Below are 16646 nucleotides of genomic sequence, written 5' to 3'. Positions count from 1 at the left end.
CTGGCAAAGCTGGTTAGCCACAACGTTCACTAGATCATCTCGTAAACAAAAAGCGTGAAAGGAACCAAATCAGTTCTCCAAGGTGAATAGGTTGTTCGTCATGATGAACTCGGATAGAGCTAATAATAGCATAGTCATCATATGGTAAGGGTAGTGTAGATAGAAAAAAAATGTTTGTCTTACCATGACAGATGGGAGGGCAAGTGCAAATCGGTTGTTTTCCTACGGCGGAGTCAGCATGGCCGCTTCATTTTGATATTAACAAAAAGCGTAAAGTGAAATCTGGGTAAGTTAGTGATGAGGTTCTAGTTAAGTCAAGCAGTGAGTAGCATACCGATCAATCAGAAGTTGACGTTGTGTTCATGTCCCGGGATCCGAAGACCCTGAATCAAACAGTGTGAATACAATTTGAAAAATAACTCATCACGAAAGGGGTGGATGGCAGATGCACAATAGAAACAGTTCTTTGTTTAGATACCTAGATCCTCAACAGTCAGCCACCGGTTCCTTAACCAGACATCGACAAGAATCCATTTTTATGAGCCACGATCAGGTGACGAAATATCAACAAGAGGTCCCACTACACACCCACCACAAGGATTTGTACGTCCTCGCTTTTCTAGGGTGGGAGGCAGCAGTACTCGTTTATGTCCGCCCGTTCGTTCAAATATTCATCATATAGTGGCTGCGAGAAGCTCGGCAAGAGAGTAGGGCAAAGAGCATTACCTATTGACAAACGCCAGTTAGCAATTGCGGTCATGATAGATGGAAGCAAGCGAAGGTGCGTTGTGATCTCCAGTCAGACAAGGCTGAAACTAAATACAACAGTATCGACATTATATATTAAGAATGAGGAATCCCTGAAGTCGTTTTGATCATCATACGGAGAGGGGGAGAGTGAAGAGAGAAAAAGATAAAAAAGTGTACAAACCTTTTAATTTTGTAGGAAAAGTTGACGCGCTTGGCCGGCAAGCACGTCCAACATGGGATAGCAAGTGAAACAGAACAACTAGTGACCAGTTAGTAAGGGGTTCTCGACAAGAGTATCCTGCAAATGCCCGAGGTCCAAAGCTTTCTCAGTGTAATTCTCAAAAGAATAGTATCACCAGTGGTTGGTCTGATTTGGATTGTTCGTGTATGATGTGCATCATAGAAAGCAAGCAAGAGCAGGGAGACAAAAAAGGTCTTACCTAGAAGGAGAGGGAGGTCTGATCGCGCAGAATTAACAACGCTTGCGCATTGCGCGCGCGAGCCAGACCTTGAGGAGTGAAGAGAAGAGAATCAAGTGAAGGAAGCTCAAATTCAAGAAAATTTATGTTGGTTGGTGGAGGTAAAAATTGCTGACTGTACACAAACGCTAATCTTCTTTAACCTTAGCTCGACCCCGCAGTCCGCCACCCGACCCCTTCCGTGTGGCGCATGACGTGGCGAATTATCACCGCCATAAAGAGTGTCATAAGCGCCGACTCAGCTGTATGTGTTGTACTTGATCTTTACAACCATCTTCCAACTCAGCACACAACTTCACAATGGCGTCCTTACAGGCGCTGTGGGGTCCAATGGCCCGACGGCTCCTGCGAGTCGCCGTGGCCAAAACCACAAACGTGGTGCGGACCAAATTTGTCGTCATGACGCGGCCCCTGCAAAACCAACTTACACTGAGAACCGCCAGAGTTGCTCGTCAACCTATTCACCCTGTTGCTGCTCTTCGACAGCAGAAACGCCATACTAGCCGATGGTTCTCGAGCTCCGCAGCTCAGAACGTCAACCGAGTTATTAGGAGATTCGTTAGCTCCGAGCCCAAGGCTGCTCGTTTCGACCGATCCAAGTTCCCGAGCTCCAACACCTCACAACGTGTTGCGCAGTTCTCTGGCCGAGCTCCATTTGCGAACGCCCTCCGTCCCAACTTGACGGGCGGTGCTTTCCCTCGAAGTGCTGGTGGATATAGTCTCGGCGGTAGTGCTCGATACTTCTCCCACGGTCCGGCAGCTCCGGCTCAGGTCGTGCAGAATGTCTCTCAAGCCATGAGAGCATTCTTCCTTTCTGGCCAGAAGCTCCGTTATGACGGCCTCGGCCCTCGAGGTGACCGACAGTATCGAGCGGTGTCGCCAGTTGAAGACCAGGCCATGCACAAGTTCTCCGCCTTCTCCAACTCGGCTCCCGGCGCTTTCGTCGACTTCAACCTCAGCCCCACCGTCACGGCACTTAGCCCTCTCGCTGCCGCTATCCCCTTCGCCTCCGAGACCTCTGGTTTCAAGGCTCAGGCTGCTGCGGCCGGTGCCTCTCTCAACACTGAGGGTTTCCTTGATGTCCTATCCTCCGACTTCGGCCGAGTATTGCAGGATCTCCGAGCAATTGATACCGACCTCCGCAGACTTGCAATTTTAGGTGACCTTCCAGTTTTATTAGAGAAACACAATACTCTCCGAGTCCGCTTTCCAGGCGTCGACGCCGAGACTCTCGAGCGATTATGCGATGACATTGGGATCCAGCGCGGGGTGGTGGGTCAGGATGCCGAGTTTGACGACGCTGCTGGCGTTCCAGTAGCTCTCAAGTTCCCATTCGCCCCTGACAGCGGGAAACAACCAAGTGTATCACTTCGATCTTTGGAAGGTTATGAGACTGATGAGATTTCGACTCTTGACGAAGAGTATTTCGTTCATAATGAAATCTTGGACGATATGTCTGACAACCCGTGGTTGGCCGAGACTGACGGATACGAGACAATGTCACCTCCAGCCAGCTCGGTAGTTGGACAATCCGAAGATTACGAAGGTCTTGAAGGAATCTACCGGTTCCTTGAGGAATGTGACCATGCCAAGGGAAAGGTTGGTCGAGTAAACTGATTTTGAGCGAAACGATACCAGAATGCCATATGAAAATTGACAGGCATTGATTGTACTTAACGACCGACATTCTCTACACCGAACGAACCACAATAGCTAGATTTAGTATGAGCAGTAACTAGCTTCCAATTGAATTTCCTTGAGTATTTATTAGTTTTCTGAAGACTTGATGAATCTAACTACGTGCCGTGATTTGTAGCTTGGGTGTTTCTTTGCCATAAAATTGAGTGAGGTCTTACCCACCTTGGATGCATAGATAAATATTTTAACTTCTATCATTTAAAGAGTTCTGTCAGGTAGCCGGCTGATCTGTTGAGTCGGCGCATCAGGGCGTGGCTGAGCTGATGGGGAGACATTGTTGGGCTGCGGAGACTTTGAGTTGGCGCATTTCTGATCCAAGAGGTTTGTGCTAGTAGATATGTCTTGGAGAAACATTGCCATTGAGAGCATCTGAGCACAACGATGCTGGCATTCGATAGAAGAAGACGACATTATAAGTGTTGATGATGTTGGTGGTAAGTTGAGGTTGGAAAGTGGATGCGGTGGAATGATAGTGATAAATCACCTTACCCTGTGGCAAGTTTGCACGTGGGCGATATCCTTATTCAATCACCTCGGAAGCATTTAGTATGAATTGGTTCGACCTGGTAAGTACTTAATCATTTTGTTACAAATAATGGAATATTTTATTTATTATAAGATGATTGACGTTGCAGCCATAGCATTACAGTGCACTCTATAAGTACCATCTGTTTCTTTTTAGCTGAAGAATTTCAACTCCACCCTCTTCCAGCGAGTGACCACTCGAATATGTCCAGCGAAGCGTCACATTGATGTTACTTACTTTATCCTTCAGCTAAGAAAAAGAAAAAAATGGCAGCTTCGCAACATGTTGGACAGCGCATTTCCTATGACGGCGCCCTTTGCACAGTGAGATACGTCGGTGAAGTCGCAGGCACAACAGGAACATGGCTGGGCGTAGAATGGGACGACTCAGCACGAGGCAAACATGACGGATGTCACAAGGGCGTTCGCTATTTCACCTGTAAGATCAAACATCCCCTCTATCTTCCTTATGACAGATCATCCTGCTTGTGCTTGATACAAGAAAACTGACACTCATAGGCAAATCAAAGTTCCCCACCGCTGCTTCATTTGTGCGTCCTTCTCGACCGGCTGACCCGCCGCGTCACTTCTTAGCAGCAGCCAACCACAAATATGCAAGCGAGTACACGCTTCCAGATGGTAGAAGGGCGGCAGAAGAAATCATCTTTTTCGGAAAGCGTGCCGAGGAGGTCGGCTTTGAGAAGATCCGCCGAAAGCAAGCCAATATCGGCGAGCTGACTATTGTGATCCTGGATGATCTTCAGATTGCCGACGCAAGGGCAGACGATGAAAGCGAGGGAACCATCACCAAGACGTGCCCCAAAATTACCCAACTGGACCTTAGTCGTAATTTGTTCCAACACCTTGATCCTGTCTTTGACATTTGTCGTGAGCTACCAAAACTCCAACATCTCACCCTCAAGTGCGTTACATCTATCAAAAACATAAACCGGTTTACTGACGCGATTGCAGTGGCAACCGTTTCCAGGAAGTTTTGGAAAACCAAACTCAAGGCGTTGTGGAAAACGTCAAAGAGCTGTCCCTGGAGGAAACCATGATGAGCTGGGAGGAAGTTTGCCACATCGCAACAAAGTGTCCGTCTTTGGCAGCTCTTGATGCCGGATCAAACCAACTCCATTCTCTCCCAGCACTAAACTATGGGAGCCTTCCATCAACTTTGACATCGATCAACCTTGAGATTAACGAATTCACCACCTTTACTGATATTAGTACACTCACTGCACTCACGTCTTTGCGCAATATTCATCTCAAGGGAAACAACATCACTGCAATCGCACCGGAAGGCGTCGAAGGCCCAATATTCTCAGAGAGCGTTCAGTACCTCGATGTATCATACAACAATATCCAGTCATGGAAATTCGTGGACCAGATTCCCAAGCATTTCCCTGGTTTGGTGGGGTTGAGAATCGGCCACAATCCCTTCTACGATGCTGTTGATGCTGATGCCAAATCATCTTCTTCTGAAGAATCTCACATGTTTACCGTCGCTCGCTTGGCTTCGCTCAAGTCCCTCAACTTTAGTCAGGTCACAGCAGCCGACCGGACCAATGCTGAGATGTTTTACCTCTCTCGGATCGGAAAACAGCTTGCGGCCGCACCTGAGGAAGCTGAAGCAGATGTTCTGGCCCACCACCCTCGCTGGGCAGAACTATGCGAGATTTACGGCGCACCCAGCGTTATGCGTAGGTCAGAAGTCAACCCTGCCTTTTTGGAAGCTCGCTTGGTCACTGTTGCCTTTCATAAAGATGGGGGAGAGGAGAGAGTAACAAAGATACCCAAATCCTACGACATGTACGCTGTCAAAGGAGTTGCTGGAAAGGTATTTGGCCTGTCCCCCCTCAAACTTGGCCTCATCTGGGAAACAGGAGAGTGGGATCCTGTCGCTGGATTTGATGACCAGGAGGGCGAAAGCAGCGACGAGGAGGATGCCGAGGGAGAGAGGGAGCGCAAAGAGGCCGACGCAAACGCTGCTGACGAGGACAGCGGAGGCAAACCAGGTCGATGGGTGAAGAGAGAAGTTGAACTTAGAGATGGGCCTAGGCAGTTAGGTTATTGTGTGGATGGCTTGGATGTCAAGATTCGTGTGGAGGCTCGTTAGGTGAGATAAACTTGTTTAAGTATTACATAGACCTTTGTGATTGTCTGTACTGCAGCAAACTCGGTTCATGAGATAGCGTGCAGTCAGCAAACACTCTGTTACTGAATGATATAAAGGAAACACAACAGAACGACCACCATGGATTTCTGGTTCGCTTTACTCCTCCCGCATTATGTAGCTTGGCGATCAACTGTCTTTCCTCATCACTACTGCAGCAGTCGTAGTCATCATGACTTTCACCCCAAAACCTCAGTTCTTCCTGATTAGGCCTGGCGCTGAGGAGATCACGCCCACAGGACAAATTGTTGCTCAGCCCGCAACTGCTGTGCCTCTCATCCCTGCAGACCTTTTACCTGACTGGGTAGAAGTCGTTGGCGTTCCGCGAAGTCTATCAGAAGATGAGACCAAGGACATTGGAAACCTGGGTGTCATTCATGCAGAGCAGTATACCTACAAGCTCCGATTTGATCCCATCACTGGAGATGACGCTTGTGCCAGTGATGAAGTGGAAGAAGAAAACCCTTGTGAATCTGTGATGCAGCCCAGTGCCAGTATATGGGGCCCATCGATTTCTCATGATACTTCTCGTGAAGAACAAAATCCAGAGACCTTGACGTCTCTGCCATCTCACACTTCAGCCCTTCAAGTCAAGCTTAAACCCGCTCAAGGGCTTTCGTCAAGTCGTCACAACCCGGAGAACCAGCAGCAGCAAAAATCTATTGTTGACAAGGAGCCATCGCCACTTCAACCCAACACCACATCGCCGTCATCGGAACTCCCTTCACCATGTCGACACTGGTGCCACCATGGAGTCTGCAAATGGGGTCTGGACTGTCACTACGAGCACACAATGCCCACAACGTCAACTGGCCTTGCAGAAGTCGGCCTCTCGCAGTTCCCCGACTGGTGGCTCCAGGCGCGTGGTGTCATGCCAATGCCTCCAGAGATGCTTCGTGCTGCGGATGCATCGAGTGCTCGTCGAATGGACAGGAAGATCATGAGCTATACCAAGAGGAAGCCTCGGTCCAGAGCTCGTGCGAAGCGTGTCGACGCAAGACCAGTAGACTTGGATGAGGCGTCAGAGGTAGAAGCAGAGGATGAGTATGAAGAGGAGCCGGAGACCGAACATGAAGTGGCGCAAGAGCCAAAGAGGGAAAGAGAGGGCGTTCTGATTGAATTCTGAGGGTATCATCACACTCTTTGGACTAATGTAGGCATTAGTTAGGTTAGGATGCCCAACTACTTTTTATTCAAGCGGCAGCTTTTGATGGCACTTGAAATCTATTCTTATAAATTGGTTAGGTACAGATAGTTATCGGTTATCCCGCTAAAGAAGACCAACTCCCACTACCCACCTACCAAGACAGCCTGCCCACCGTATAAAGATATTTATTATGTGATAAGATCTCACTATTCGGATTACGAGACACAAGCCAACATCCTATCTCCATTTCACTTCATAGTTGTGGTTCATAAATCCATGATAAGCAACCTCTGATCCCATAGTTTGAAGTGTTTATTAGTCAGATCTCGGGTTTATGTAACATTGACGCTGTAACGCCGATGGATCGGGGCTGCGACATCACCATTGCCGTTTAGGATTAGAGTCGATGATGAATATTGATGTTATCAAGTGGGATAAAAAATACATATATAAGCATCATGTCTCCTCGTCAAAGGTACCGTCTCAAAGCCTCTTTTACTGATATCAGCAACACCATATCCAGAACACTCCACCTCACTCAATAATCAACATGCCCGAGGTTCTTGGAAAGCAAGTTGGCCCTGTGGCCTATGGCCTCATGGGTGCGTAAATTTCCTTTGAGAAAAGACATGTGAAACTCACATTCCACAGGCTTCACATGGCGCCCAAATGCTACCCCTCTGGACCAGGCTATTGAAGCCATGCGCGCTGCCTCTAACAATGGCTGCACGCTCTGGAGCGGCGCCGAGTTCTACGGACCCCCAGAGTACAATAGCATGACCCTGCTCAAGGCGTATTTCACAAAGTATCCCGAAGACGCAAACAAGATCACCATAGTTATGAAAGGTACCTATAATCTCGAAAAGTTCCAGCTCGATGGATCTCCAGAGAACGTTCGAAGGTCAATCGACAACGTGATCAACCAGCTCGGCGGAACCAAAAAACTTGACATCTTTGCGCCTTCAAGACGAGACCACAAAGTCCCTTTCGAGACGACCCTCAGCGTCATTCAGAAGGAGTACGTCGATACTGGCAAAGTTGGCGGCATTGCTCTTTCAGAATGCAGCGCCGAGACTATCGAAGAGGCTGTCAAGATTGCCAAGATCAGCCTCGTTGAAGTTGAGCTCAGCTTGTTTAGCACAGACATCTTGCGCAACGGCGTTGCTGCCGCTTGTGCTAAGCACAACATCCCTATCATGGCCTATTCACCCATTGGACGTGGTGTAAGTATATCTATATACTTCATCTGAAAATCTTACGCAACTAACGACCAAAACAGATTCTTACTGGCCGCTTTAATAACAGCTCTGAGTTCCAGGGTCAAGGAATTGCCAGCAAGTTTCCTCGTTTCCAACCCGAAGCGTTCCAGCACAACCTCAAGCTCGTTGAGCAGGTCAAGGCTGTGGCTGAAAAGAAGGATATTACCCCAGCACAACTCGCAATTAACTGGGTGAGAGGTCTGAATGGCCACGACGGATTGCCTACTATAATCCCAGCACCAGGAGCAACCACGGCGGCCAGAGTAGAGGAAAATGCTCAACGCTGCCAGCTTTCGGAAGACGAGATGAAGACCTTGGAAAAGATAGCAGATGAGTTTGAGGTATCCGGAGGGCGATACCCAGACGGCATGCCAATGGAGACTTAGGCTACGAAATGAATATCTGATGTTCAGTTAGAACGGATTCATAGAACTCTTGTGTAAAACAATAAATGGGAATGTGGTTGATATTCAGCTGTAAATTGTCCACGTGTTGCCTAAAACAAAAAAGGCATTCGGAATTGCAGAATTCATAAAAATGAATGCCATCATGAAGGGTTGATTATGAGGGTATGTGATGGAAAAGTGTAACCTACCAGATAATGATCAGCGTCATTTATAGCAGCAATCGTAATGATTGCTGCAGGGAAGACGGCACCCTCTTGAATGACATGGAGCAGACTTGTGCTGAGTTCTTGAGTTCCTCGTTCTGTTGTTTGAGGTTCGGAGACAGGCTCGAGCTCCAGTCGCGAAAAGTCGACCATATCGGTGTGGGGATAGCACGTGACATCATATGAGCTTGCCAAGCCCGATATCCTTAGGTGAAGGCATCGTTGATACTTGGGCAGTAGTATACCCAAGCAAAGTAAGGTTTACTGTTTTTTTTTTTAACTCAATAATTCACAGTTGATAACCGAAAAAGTCGATAACAATAAACACAGGGTATATCAGTAAATTCAGCTGGCCACTACCTCATAATACAAGACACGCCCACTGGACTATGCTGTCAACGCTCCATCCAATAAGGGTTCTTAAACTATCAAAGCACCGTTGGAGCCGACTGCTTCCAATCGGTTCACAAGCTTCTTCACGTTCGCCCAGTCCTCGTTCTTCAAGCTCTCCTTGCCACCAAGACCACTAGCAACCTCAAACACCGTCAATGAGCCATCGATGCCACCAGTGGCAAGACGCTTTCCATCATTAGGTTCCCATGCGACCTTGTTTAGACTCTTCGAAAGCATGGTTCTGCCGTCCTTTCGGGAGCTGGGTGAGATCTTTGACACGGGCTCCTCGGTCTCAACAGCAATATCCCACAGCTCCAACCAACCAGCACCGTCAACCAAAGCAAAGATATTGGGCTTGACGGGAGACCACTTGGCGTCGTAGACGACGTCTTCGCGAACAAAGTCGATAAGAGGCGCAATTGTACCGTCACCAGATCCAATCGTAGATGTAGCTGCAGGTGCTCGAACCTTCCAAAGCTTGACACTCCAATCCAAAGATGATGATATAACCAGATCGCCCAAATCCACGGGGCCCCTAGCAGGATGGAAGTCCACCGACATGACGGGAGCAGTGTGTCCCTTGTAGCTGATCTTCTTATCGACACCAGCCTTGGCGCCGGCACGGTCGTATCGATGGCAGGGGAAGATGGTGCCCTCCTCACTACCAACAAGGAAGAACGTAGGATCTGTATCTGGGAAAGAAAGACACGTGGGACTCACGTCTTCGACCGCCACCTTGGCCTGACTAGGGTTCTTCAATTCAAGAAGTTCCTGGGGCTGGGCGAAGACGTCCATTGTCCAACCGCAAACCACGCCGTCGGTGGAGCAAGAGATGATATTGTTGGCGTTTTGAGTACCGACAATATCAACAGAGTAAATAGGATGAGCATGACCATAACCTGTCAAGGGAGTCTTTTGTACTGGTGCCGCCTTTGCTCTCGTGTCCCACAACAGCACCTGACCACTGTATGAGCCACCAATAATCAGATTGTTGTGATAAGGAGAGAACTTGGCAGTGAGAATATCCGACTGCGCAGTGAAAACGTATTCCGGACGATCTTGCATGTGCATGTTCCAGACTTGGACCAAACCATCCGGTTCATGAGGAGCCGTTGGGTTCTTAGTATAAGAAGCGAGAAGTAGCTCGTTGAATTTGGGCGAGAAATCAATTCCGCTGATCATGCGCTTCTTAGACCATCGCTCGTCATAGAATTGAGCCACTTCCTTTATTCTGTGTCGCCCTTTGCCACCCGTATTACCGCTGTCCTCATCGTCGTCATCTATGTCTTGGCCTTGTAGAGCGTAGTCTGTGAGGATATCATACGTCTCTTGGTCAAGAGCCCGTTCAATGACCTTTGTGGACTTCTCGAGGAAATCAAAAAAGTCGTCCGATTGCGCAACGGCATCGAGCTCCTCCACGGTCCAGTTTCTTGCAGGTTGACTGACTGCGGACGGGACGACACCATCGCTCAAGAATTCCTTTGTCGCTCGTAGCTCCTCTTCAACCTCTTCCCTGATCTTCTGTCGGAGCTCCTCCTCCCGATCTCGCTCTCTTCTGCTCAGCCTCTTGCTGGGCGTCGAAGTTACGGCGGGAACATCTTCGGCCTCCGAAATGAGAGATTGTGCTCTGGTTCTGGTAGGAGTTGTCCACTCCTCGGTGGTCTGGACACCTTTGCTGTACGAGAAAACCTCCTTTACTGGAGATGGCGGACATTCGAAGACGGTCAGGAGCGGAGCGGTACTGAGACTTGGGGGCGGCTGGGCGGGAATCTGAATATTGCTAATGGTGGTAACTTCGGAAGGTTCGTTGCTAATCTCGCCAGCGCTAAGGACGCTGTTCGGGCGACTACCGCGAGGAGCGGGAGAACCAGGCCCTCCTGTGACTGCTGAGCCAGGCCTGCTGTCACCAACAAGACTGTTAATGAGGGTTTCGATCTCGCGGCGGTTATCTGCTCTTCCAGGGGTTGGCGATATCAACTGTGGTTGAGAAACGTCAACGAGGGGCTTAAAGGCGGTAGAGTGTCAGGGGACCAACGTCGCTAGAAGTTCCTACGCTCGCACGACCTGCATTCGCTGCGTTTGCCCGAAGCTCTCTTTGGCGCTTGAGCTCAGCAAGCTTTGCCTTCTTTGCTAGGATTTCATCTCGACGTTGCTGCATTGTGGACGTTCCACAGTCGCATCGCGGGACTGCTCGATGTTTGGAAAGCTATAATTTGGAAGGTATAGATCGACGACGACTGGACACGATAATAAAAGATTCACTTTTTTTCTCTTCAAAAATAGACGTGCAGTGACGATGACAAGAAAGAACAAAACCAATCTCAGGTTACAAGGTTGAGGTATGCAATTGTGTGGTTGTTGTCGCGATAGAGGTTATGAAATGCTGGGTTGTACAGTAGCAGTAATGAGCTTGCAATGGGGTCCAATTGAATCCATCCATACGCGACAGGACCTGACTGGACAGGACTTTAGAGGCACTTAGGCACTAGCATCCCTCAGAAACCCCTGCACCAACCTGGCTGACTGGACTGAGCTTTTAAATGTTAGTGGAGGTGGTGATGGCACATAGTAAATTCTAACTCCACAGTGATACAACGAAGCATGACACGTGATCATTTTGGCCGGCTCACTGGCTCCAGCTTGGCCGAGCTCCCCAGCCGCCAGCGGTTGGCTGGCTCTTTAGGTTGGCAGCGAATGGAAAAACTGCGACTTTTCCCGACGACTTTTCAATTCTTCACCTCAAGCCGACGCATCTAATCACCTCGAGCCACTCCGACTGGGTCCATTGACAAGCCATTGTCGACCCCCGACTATCGTCAATACCGATCCTTTCGCTTTTCGTCCCGTCCGCCCTTTTTTTGCGACTCTATTCCCAATGGCTTCGACCGGAGTGAACGTGCGTGTTATCCTCCCCCGATACGGCCGCTCGACCGTCTCCCAAGCCCGAGCTATCGACGATATCGGCGAATGGACTCTGAACTTTCGAGCGGCACAATCGGATAGAATTGTATAAGGTTCAAGGGACTAATTGAGTCATTTATAGGTTCTGCGGTGGTCCGCCCTCGGCCTGGGTATCTTTTACGGCTTCACCCACCAGCGAGCGATTACTGCTTCTCAAAGGGCTGAGCACGCGCAGCACGAGTACGAGAAGAAGGAGAAGCTTATCCAGCAGGCCAAGGCCGAGTTCGCCAAGAAGAAGAGCCCTTCAACTGGTGATGATGGTACGTCATTTAGTCATTATCGCTCCAATGCTTGCTTCTCAGGCAATTGGCAGCGGCATATCGCGCATATGTGAGCTGGCGAACATCCAACTAACCGAAACAAAAAGTTATTACCGATCCTTCAGACCCCAAGTTCGATCTTGAGAAGCTGCTGTTGAAGGTCCAGAAGGAGAGCCCTTAGATATGTAATAATGGCGCGGGGCAACGCAAATATGACAAGGGAGAGAATTGAACGATAGGAGGTTTTGGCGAAAAGGTTACCGCTAGGGAAACAGGTCCTGCTGGGGCAATAATCCGAGCCTCGAACCAGACCCGATGTATGATTGAGGATATACGTGGCGGTCCTGCATAGATGTTTCCTTAGGTCCCTGTTTAACTCTGTGTACAGGTGTACAATATATCTACTTTAGACGGCAAAAGCGTCAATTGTCTTGAATAAGGATCTTGTGTTACTTTGGCAAGGCATTCTGGGATAAGTTTGAGCTGGAAAGATGTCATAACAACTGCAAGAAACCTATGATATAATGTATCGCCGGGGAGCTAGGTAGCTCTCCAATACATATTAGGTTGGTATAGTGTCAACGAGTCTGTGATATCTGAGCAGTTTTTACGATGTACTGTACGATTTTTAACTTTTTGCACGAAACCGAATTCCCAACTTAGCATTTGGCGTTGTATCAATGTTGTATCTCGAACACGCAGCTCATTTTAATACTGCCCAACATTGGAGCAATAATTTGACAACGCAACATCCCCTCCCCGCACTACTTTTTAGAAGGTAGCTAAAATTCCGAGAGTATCCAGGGTCATACATGAGTGAAATTGTGTAAGGATATTGCGTTATATTATAATCTCCCTTCCTCATTCAATCTAGAAAATGCTTATATATAACTCCACGCATGTTTCTTCATATCTACCTATGTACCTATCATGAGAAGAGACGATTGATAAGCGGTTAAAGTTCTGCTGAATAGACGCTATCTCCCATGGTCGGATTGATCTCCTATATCTTAAGCATTGACATATTGAAATGAACTAAACAGAAGGCAGAAAGATGTCAATGCTTCACATGCTCATGTAGTGACTTTCTGAACATAATTACTAAGTGAAGCTCTATGTAAACAGTACCATATAGGTTGTGACATTCTGTACAAATTGAGGCTCAATTGATCAACAGAGAAATACCAAAGAACGACGAGAAACAACAAAACCAACAAGAACAATTTTACATCTCATAATTCAAGCACACAGTGTTGACCAATATTGTAAATATTTGTTGAGTATTGTGGCGTTTATATGCCTTGTTCGGGAAAACGACGGTCCAGTGATGAAGCTAATGTTTCGAAATGGCTTCAAGACCGAGAGTACGTACCTTTTTTTTTTACAAGAAAATGGGCTCCACATCGACCTCCTTGTACGTACCTGCTAACTGCACCTAGCTCCCGCGTTGTAAAGCTCCAAGCTGTCCTTCTGGTGGAGTTGAGAGTATCCATCATCTCGGGCTTTAGTTTCGACAAGTTGCATCTATCATTGTCGACAATTGCAGCCCATCATGACGGCCGCAACGTCAAAACCTCGCGACACGCTCGCTCTATTGACAGGAACCAACACAAGAACTCTTCTGAGAGTCCTCATCCTTTTCTTCATCGCTGGCGCAGCTATCTCCAGTCGTCTCTTTTCTGTGATTCGTAAGTGCTTCCTTCTCCCCTCATGATGGAGGCTTGATGCGCTCTCGCACCCTTTTCACGGAGGGCGTTTTACTTGTCGAAATCATCATTTGCTAACAAATTGCGCGTAGGCTTTGAGAGCATCATTCACGAATGTCAGTTCCTCCCACGGCACCCCGTACTAATGTAGAGCTAACACCATGGTAGTCGACCCGTGGTTCAACTTCCGTGCGACCAAGTACCTCGTCGCCAATGGGTTCTACAACTTCTGGGATTGGTTTGATGACCGAACATGGCATCCTCTTGGACGAGTCACTGGAGGTACCCTCTACCCTGGTCTGATGGTGACCAGCGGCGTTATCTACCACGCTCTCCGTACCCTCACTGTCCCCGTCGATATTCGAAACATCTGCGTTCTTCTCGCGCCCGCCTTCTCTGGATTGACGGCCTATGCCGCTTATCTTCTCACTAATGAGATGACCACTACGCACTCCGCTGGTCTCCTTGCTGCGGCCTTCATGGGAATCGCCCCTGGCTACATTTCACGATCCGTCGCTGGTAGTTACGACAACGAAGCCATTGCCATTTTCCTCCTCGTCTTCACCTTCTACCTCTGGGTCAAGGCTCTTAAGAGAGGTTCGATGGTTATTGGTGGTTTCTGCGCTTTGTCTTACGGCTACATGGTTGCGTCGTGGGGTGGATATGCTTTCATTACATGTCTCTTGCCAGTTCATGCTTTCACTCTCATTTGCATGGGCCGTTACAGCGATCGCCTTTACCTTAGCTACACAGCGTGGTACGTCGCTGGTACACTGGCCAGCTTCCAAATTCCCTTTGTCGGCTTTCTCGCTGTTAAGACCAACGAGCATATGCCAGCGCTAGGTACGCATGTACAAATCTCCGGCTTCGCTCAATACTGACATAATATTAGGTGTTTTTGGTCTGCTCCAGGTCATCGCCTTCATTCTTTTCGTTAAGCGCGTAATTCCTGGCCGACAAATCACCACCGTTGTGATTGCCGCCGGTGTGGTGACTTGCATGATCGGCTTGGCTGGCCTGATCCTTTTGACCTCTCTTGGATACATTGCGCCTTGGGGCGGCCGATTCTACTCCCTGTTTGACACCGGCTATGCTAAAGTCCATATCCCCATTATTGCGTCCGTCTCGGAGCATCAGCCCACTGCCTGGCCCTCATTCTTCTTTGACATGAACTTCCTCATCTGGCTCTTCCCTGCCGGTGTTTACATGTGTTTCCAGAACCTCCGGGATGAGCATGTTTTCGTTGTGGTCTACGCTATGTTTGCAAGCTATTTCGCTGGCGTCATGGTCCGTCTCATCCTTACTCTGACCCCTATTGTTTGCGTTGCCGCTGCTATTGCTGCTTCCCAGCTCCTCGATACCTACATGCAAATCAAGCAGCCTGATGCTGCGGAGGAGACCAAGAATGAGGGCTCCGAAAGCTCCAAGAAGAACAAGGGCGCCCTCCGTGCCCTTTCGAAGCCAACGGTCGGTATCTACACTATCATGTCCAAGGTCCTGGTTGTTGGTGCCATGGCCATTTACCTAGTCATGTTTGTCACCCACTGTACTTGGGTCACTTCCAACGCCTACTCGTCGCCCTCCGTCGTGTTGGCCAGCCGCATGCCAGATGGTAGTCAGCATATCATTGACGATTACCGAGAGGCGTACCAGTGGCTCCGACAGAACACCGAGAAGGACGACAAGGTCATGTCATGGTGGGATTACGGTTACCAGATCGGCGGCATGGCTGACCGACCCACCCTTGTCGACAACAACACTTGGAACAACACTCACATCGCGACTGTGGGCAAGGCCATGAGTTCTCGTGAGGAGGTCAGCTACCCTATCATGCGCCAGCACGAGGTTTCCTACGTTTTGGTAGTCTTTGGTGGTCTCATCGGCTACTCTGGGGACGACATCAACAAGTTCCTCTGGATGGTTCGCATTGCCGAAGGTATCTGGCCCGATGAGGTCAAGGAGCGCAATTTCTTCACCGCTCGGGGAGAGTACAAGGTCAACGAGGAAGCTACCGAGACCATGAAGAACAGCTTGATGTAAGTATATACATGTGATTTGAAAAATGTTTTTGAGCTAACTTTCTTCCAGGTACAAGATGTCGTACTACAACTACGCTGGCATGTTCCCCCCTGGAAGAGCCGTTGATCGTGTTCGAAACACCGCCGTGCCTTCTGAGGGTCCTACTCTCGACACTTTGGAGGAAGCTTTTACCAGTGAGAACTGGATTATCCGCATCTACAAGGTCAAGGATCTTGACAACATTGACCGTAACCATGTCGCCGCTGGCGGTTTCAGCCGAGGACAAAAGAAGAAGAAGGCGCTCAAGAAGCGAGTTGCTGTCGGTTCCCGTGTGGACTAAGGGGTTTTGGTTTGCTAGAAGCGTGGAAGAAAGAATACAGGGCTTCAATGTTACCCGCATTTTAGACAAAAGTGAATTGAAAATGTATATCAGTGTAAGAAACTTGCCTGATTGAGAATAAAGAGAAAGAAAAGGAACAAGGACATACATTCTTTTGTCCCGATATATTTGATGAAGTGAGCGTGCGTTCACACTAGGTGATGTGTTTGTTGTGATATATGATGGAAGCAAGTGAAGCGCAACAAAGGCGACACTAGAATGCTCATGCGTGTTTGCATTTTCGAGAAAGGAATTGCAGCCATTTGCAGTTCAGGGAAGAAGGG

General features: G+C 48.6%; 7 protein-coding genes across 7 annotated transcripts; 6 read left to right on the top strand and 1 right to left on the bottom strand.

The window, feature by feature from the left end:
- The first annotated feature begins 1105 nt into the window (after nt 1-1105).
- Nucleotides 1106-2933, top strand: EDB82DRAFT_109705 (uncharacterized protein). Its single transcript, XM_025734376.2, has one exon. The coding sequence runs from the start codon at nt 1530-1532 to the stop codon at nt 2844-2846; it is 1317 nt and encodes a 438-aa protein (XP_025587798.2). The 5' UTR covers nt 1106-1529; the 3' UTR covers nt 2847-2933.
- Nucleotides 2934-3719: 786 nt separating this feature from the next.
- On the top strand, nt 3720-5571 carry EDB82DRAFT_472854 (uncharacterized protein; the record flags this gene model as incomplete). The annotated part of the gene is made up of 3 exons (XM_025734387.1): nt 3720-3891; nt 3972-4374; nt 4425-5571. The coding sequence occupies 3 exons, from the start codon at nt 3720-3722 to the stop codon at nt 5569-5571; spliced, it is 1722 nt and encodes a 573-aa protein (XP_025587799.1).
- A 114-nt stretch (nt 5572-5685) lies between these two features.
- Nucleotides 5686-7115, top strand: EDB82DRAFT_109640 (uncharacterized protein). Its single transcript, XM_025734398.2, has one exon. It carries the CDS (start codon nt 5801-5803, stop codon nt 6752-6754), a length of 954 nt encoding a protein of 317 aa, XP_025587800.1. The 5' UTR covers nt 5686-5800; the 3' UTR covers nt 6755-7115.
- On the top strand, nt 7041-8501 carry EDB82DRAFT_109664 (NADP-dependent oxidoreductase domain-containing protein). The gene is made up of 3 exons (XM_025734409.2): nt 7041-7377; nt 7427-7998; nt 8055-8501. Exons 1-3 carry the CDS (start codon nt 7326-7328, stop codon nt 8418-8420), a joined length of 990 nt encoding a protein of 329 aa, XP_025587801.1. The 5' UTR covers nt 7041-7325; the 3' UTR covers nt 8421-8501.
- A 409-nt stretch (nt 8502-8910) lies between these two features.
- EDB82DRAFT_492794 (WD40-repeat-containing domain protein) lies at nt 8911-11490 on the bottom strand. Its single transcript, XM_065608416.1, has 2 exons — nt 11073-11490; nt 8911-11014 (listed from the first exon to the last, which is right to left on the bottom strand). The coding sequence occupies exons 1-2, from the start codon at nt 11193-11195 to the stop codon at nt 9065-9067; spliced, it is 2073 nt and encodes a 690-aa protein (XP_065465955.1). The 5' UTR covers nt 11196-11490; the 3' UTR covers nt 8911-9064.
- A 422-nt stretch (nt 11491-11912) lies between these two features.
- EDB82DRAFT_522133 (ATP synthase E chain-domain-containing protein) lies at nt 11913-12439 on the top strand (the record flags this gene model as incomplete). Its single annotated transcript, XM_065609097.1, has 3 exons — nt 11913-12044; nt 12081-12258; nt 12366-12439. 3 exons carry the CDS (start codon nt 11913-11915, stop codon nt 12437-12439), a joined length of 384 nt encoding a protein of 127 aa, XP_065465954.1.
- Nucleotides 12440-13713: 1274 nt separating this feature from the next.
- Nucleotides 13714-16485, top strand: EDB82DRAFT_492790 (Oligosaccharyl transferase STT3 subunit-domain-containing protein). Its single transcript, XM_065608415.1, has 5 exons — nt 13714-13946; nt 14057-14080; nt 14133-14807; nt 14857-16000; nt 16053-16485. The coding sequence occupies exons 1-5, from the start codon at nt 13811-13813 to the stop codon at nt 16321-16323; spliced, it is 2250 nt and encodes a 749-aa protein (XP_065465953.1). The 5' UTR covers nt 13714-13810; the 3' UTR covers nt 16324-16485.
- The last annotated feature ends 161 nt before the right edge of the window (nt 16486-16646 follow it).

The sequence above is a fragment of the Fusarium venenatum genome (assembly GCF_020744135.1).
Source record: "Fusarium venenatum strain MPI-CAGE-CH-0201 chromosome Unknown EDB82scaffold_1, whole genome shotgun sequence".
Taxonomy (NCBI): Eukaryota; Fungi; Ascomycota; class Sordariomycetes; order Hypocreales; family Nectriaceae; genus Fusarium; species Fusarium venenatum.
Note: the sequence above shows the minus strand (reverse complement) of the source record. Positions and strands in the feature narration are given on the sequence as shown.

Coding starts and splice junctions, on each gene's coding strand:
- EDB82DRAFT_109705 (XM_025734376.2), top strand. CDS start 1,530: ATGGCGTCCTTACAGGCGCTGTGGGGTCCAATGGCCCGACGGCTCCTG.
- EDB82DRAFT_109640 (XM_025734398.2), top strand. CDS start 5,801: ATGACTTTCACCCCAAAACCTCAGTTCTTCCTGATTAGGCCTGGCGCT.
- EDB82DRAFT_109664 (XM_025734409.2), top strand. CDS start 7,326: ATGCCCGAGGTTCTTGGAAAGCAAGTTGGCCCTGTGGCCTATGGCCTC. Junction 7,378..7,426: donor TGTGGCCTATGGCCTCATGG/GTGCGTAAATTT, acceptor CACATTCCACAG/GCTTCACATGGCGCCCAAAT. Junction 7,999..8,054: donor ATTCACCCATTGGACGTGGT/GTAAGTATATCT, acceptor CGACCAAAACAG/ATTCTTACTGGCCGCTTTAA.
- EDB82DRAFT_492794 (XM_065608416.1), bottom strand. CDS start 11,195: ATGCAGCAACGTCGAGATGAAATCCTAGCAAAGAAGGCAAAGCTTGCT. Junction 11,015..11,072: donor GCGTAGGAACTTCTAGCGAC/GTTGGTCCCCTG, acceptor TCTCAACCACAG/TTGATATCGCCAACCCCTGG.
- EDB82DRAFT_492790 (XM_065608415.1), top strand. CDS start 13,811: ATGACGGCCGCAACGTCAAAACCTCGCGACACGCTCGCTCTATTGACA. Junction 14,081..14,132: donor TGAGAGCATCATTCACGAAT/GTCAGTTCCTCC, acceptor ACACCATGGTAG/TCGACCCGTGGTTCAACTTC. Junction 16,001..16,052: donor ACCATGAAGAACAGCTTGAT/GTAAGTATATAC, acceptor ACTTTCTTCCAG/GTACAAGATGTCGTACTACA.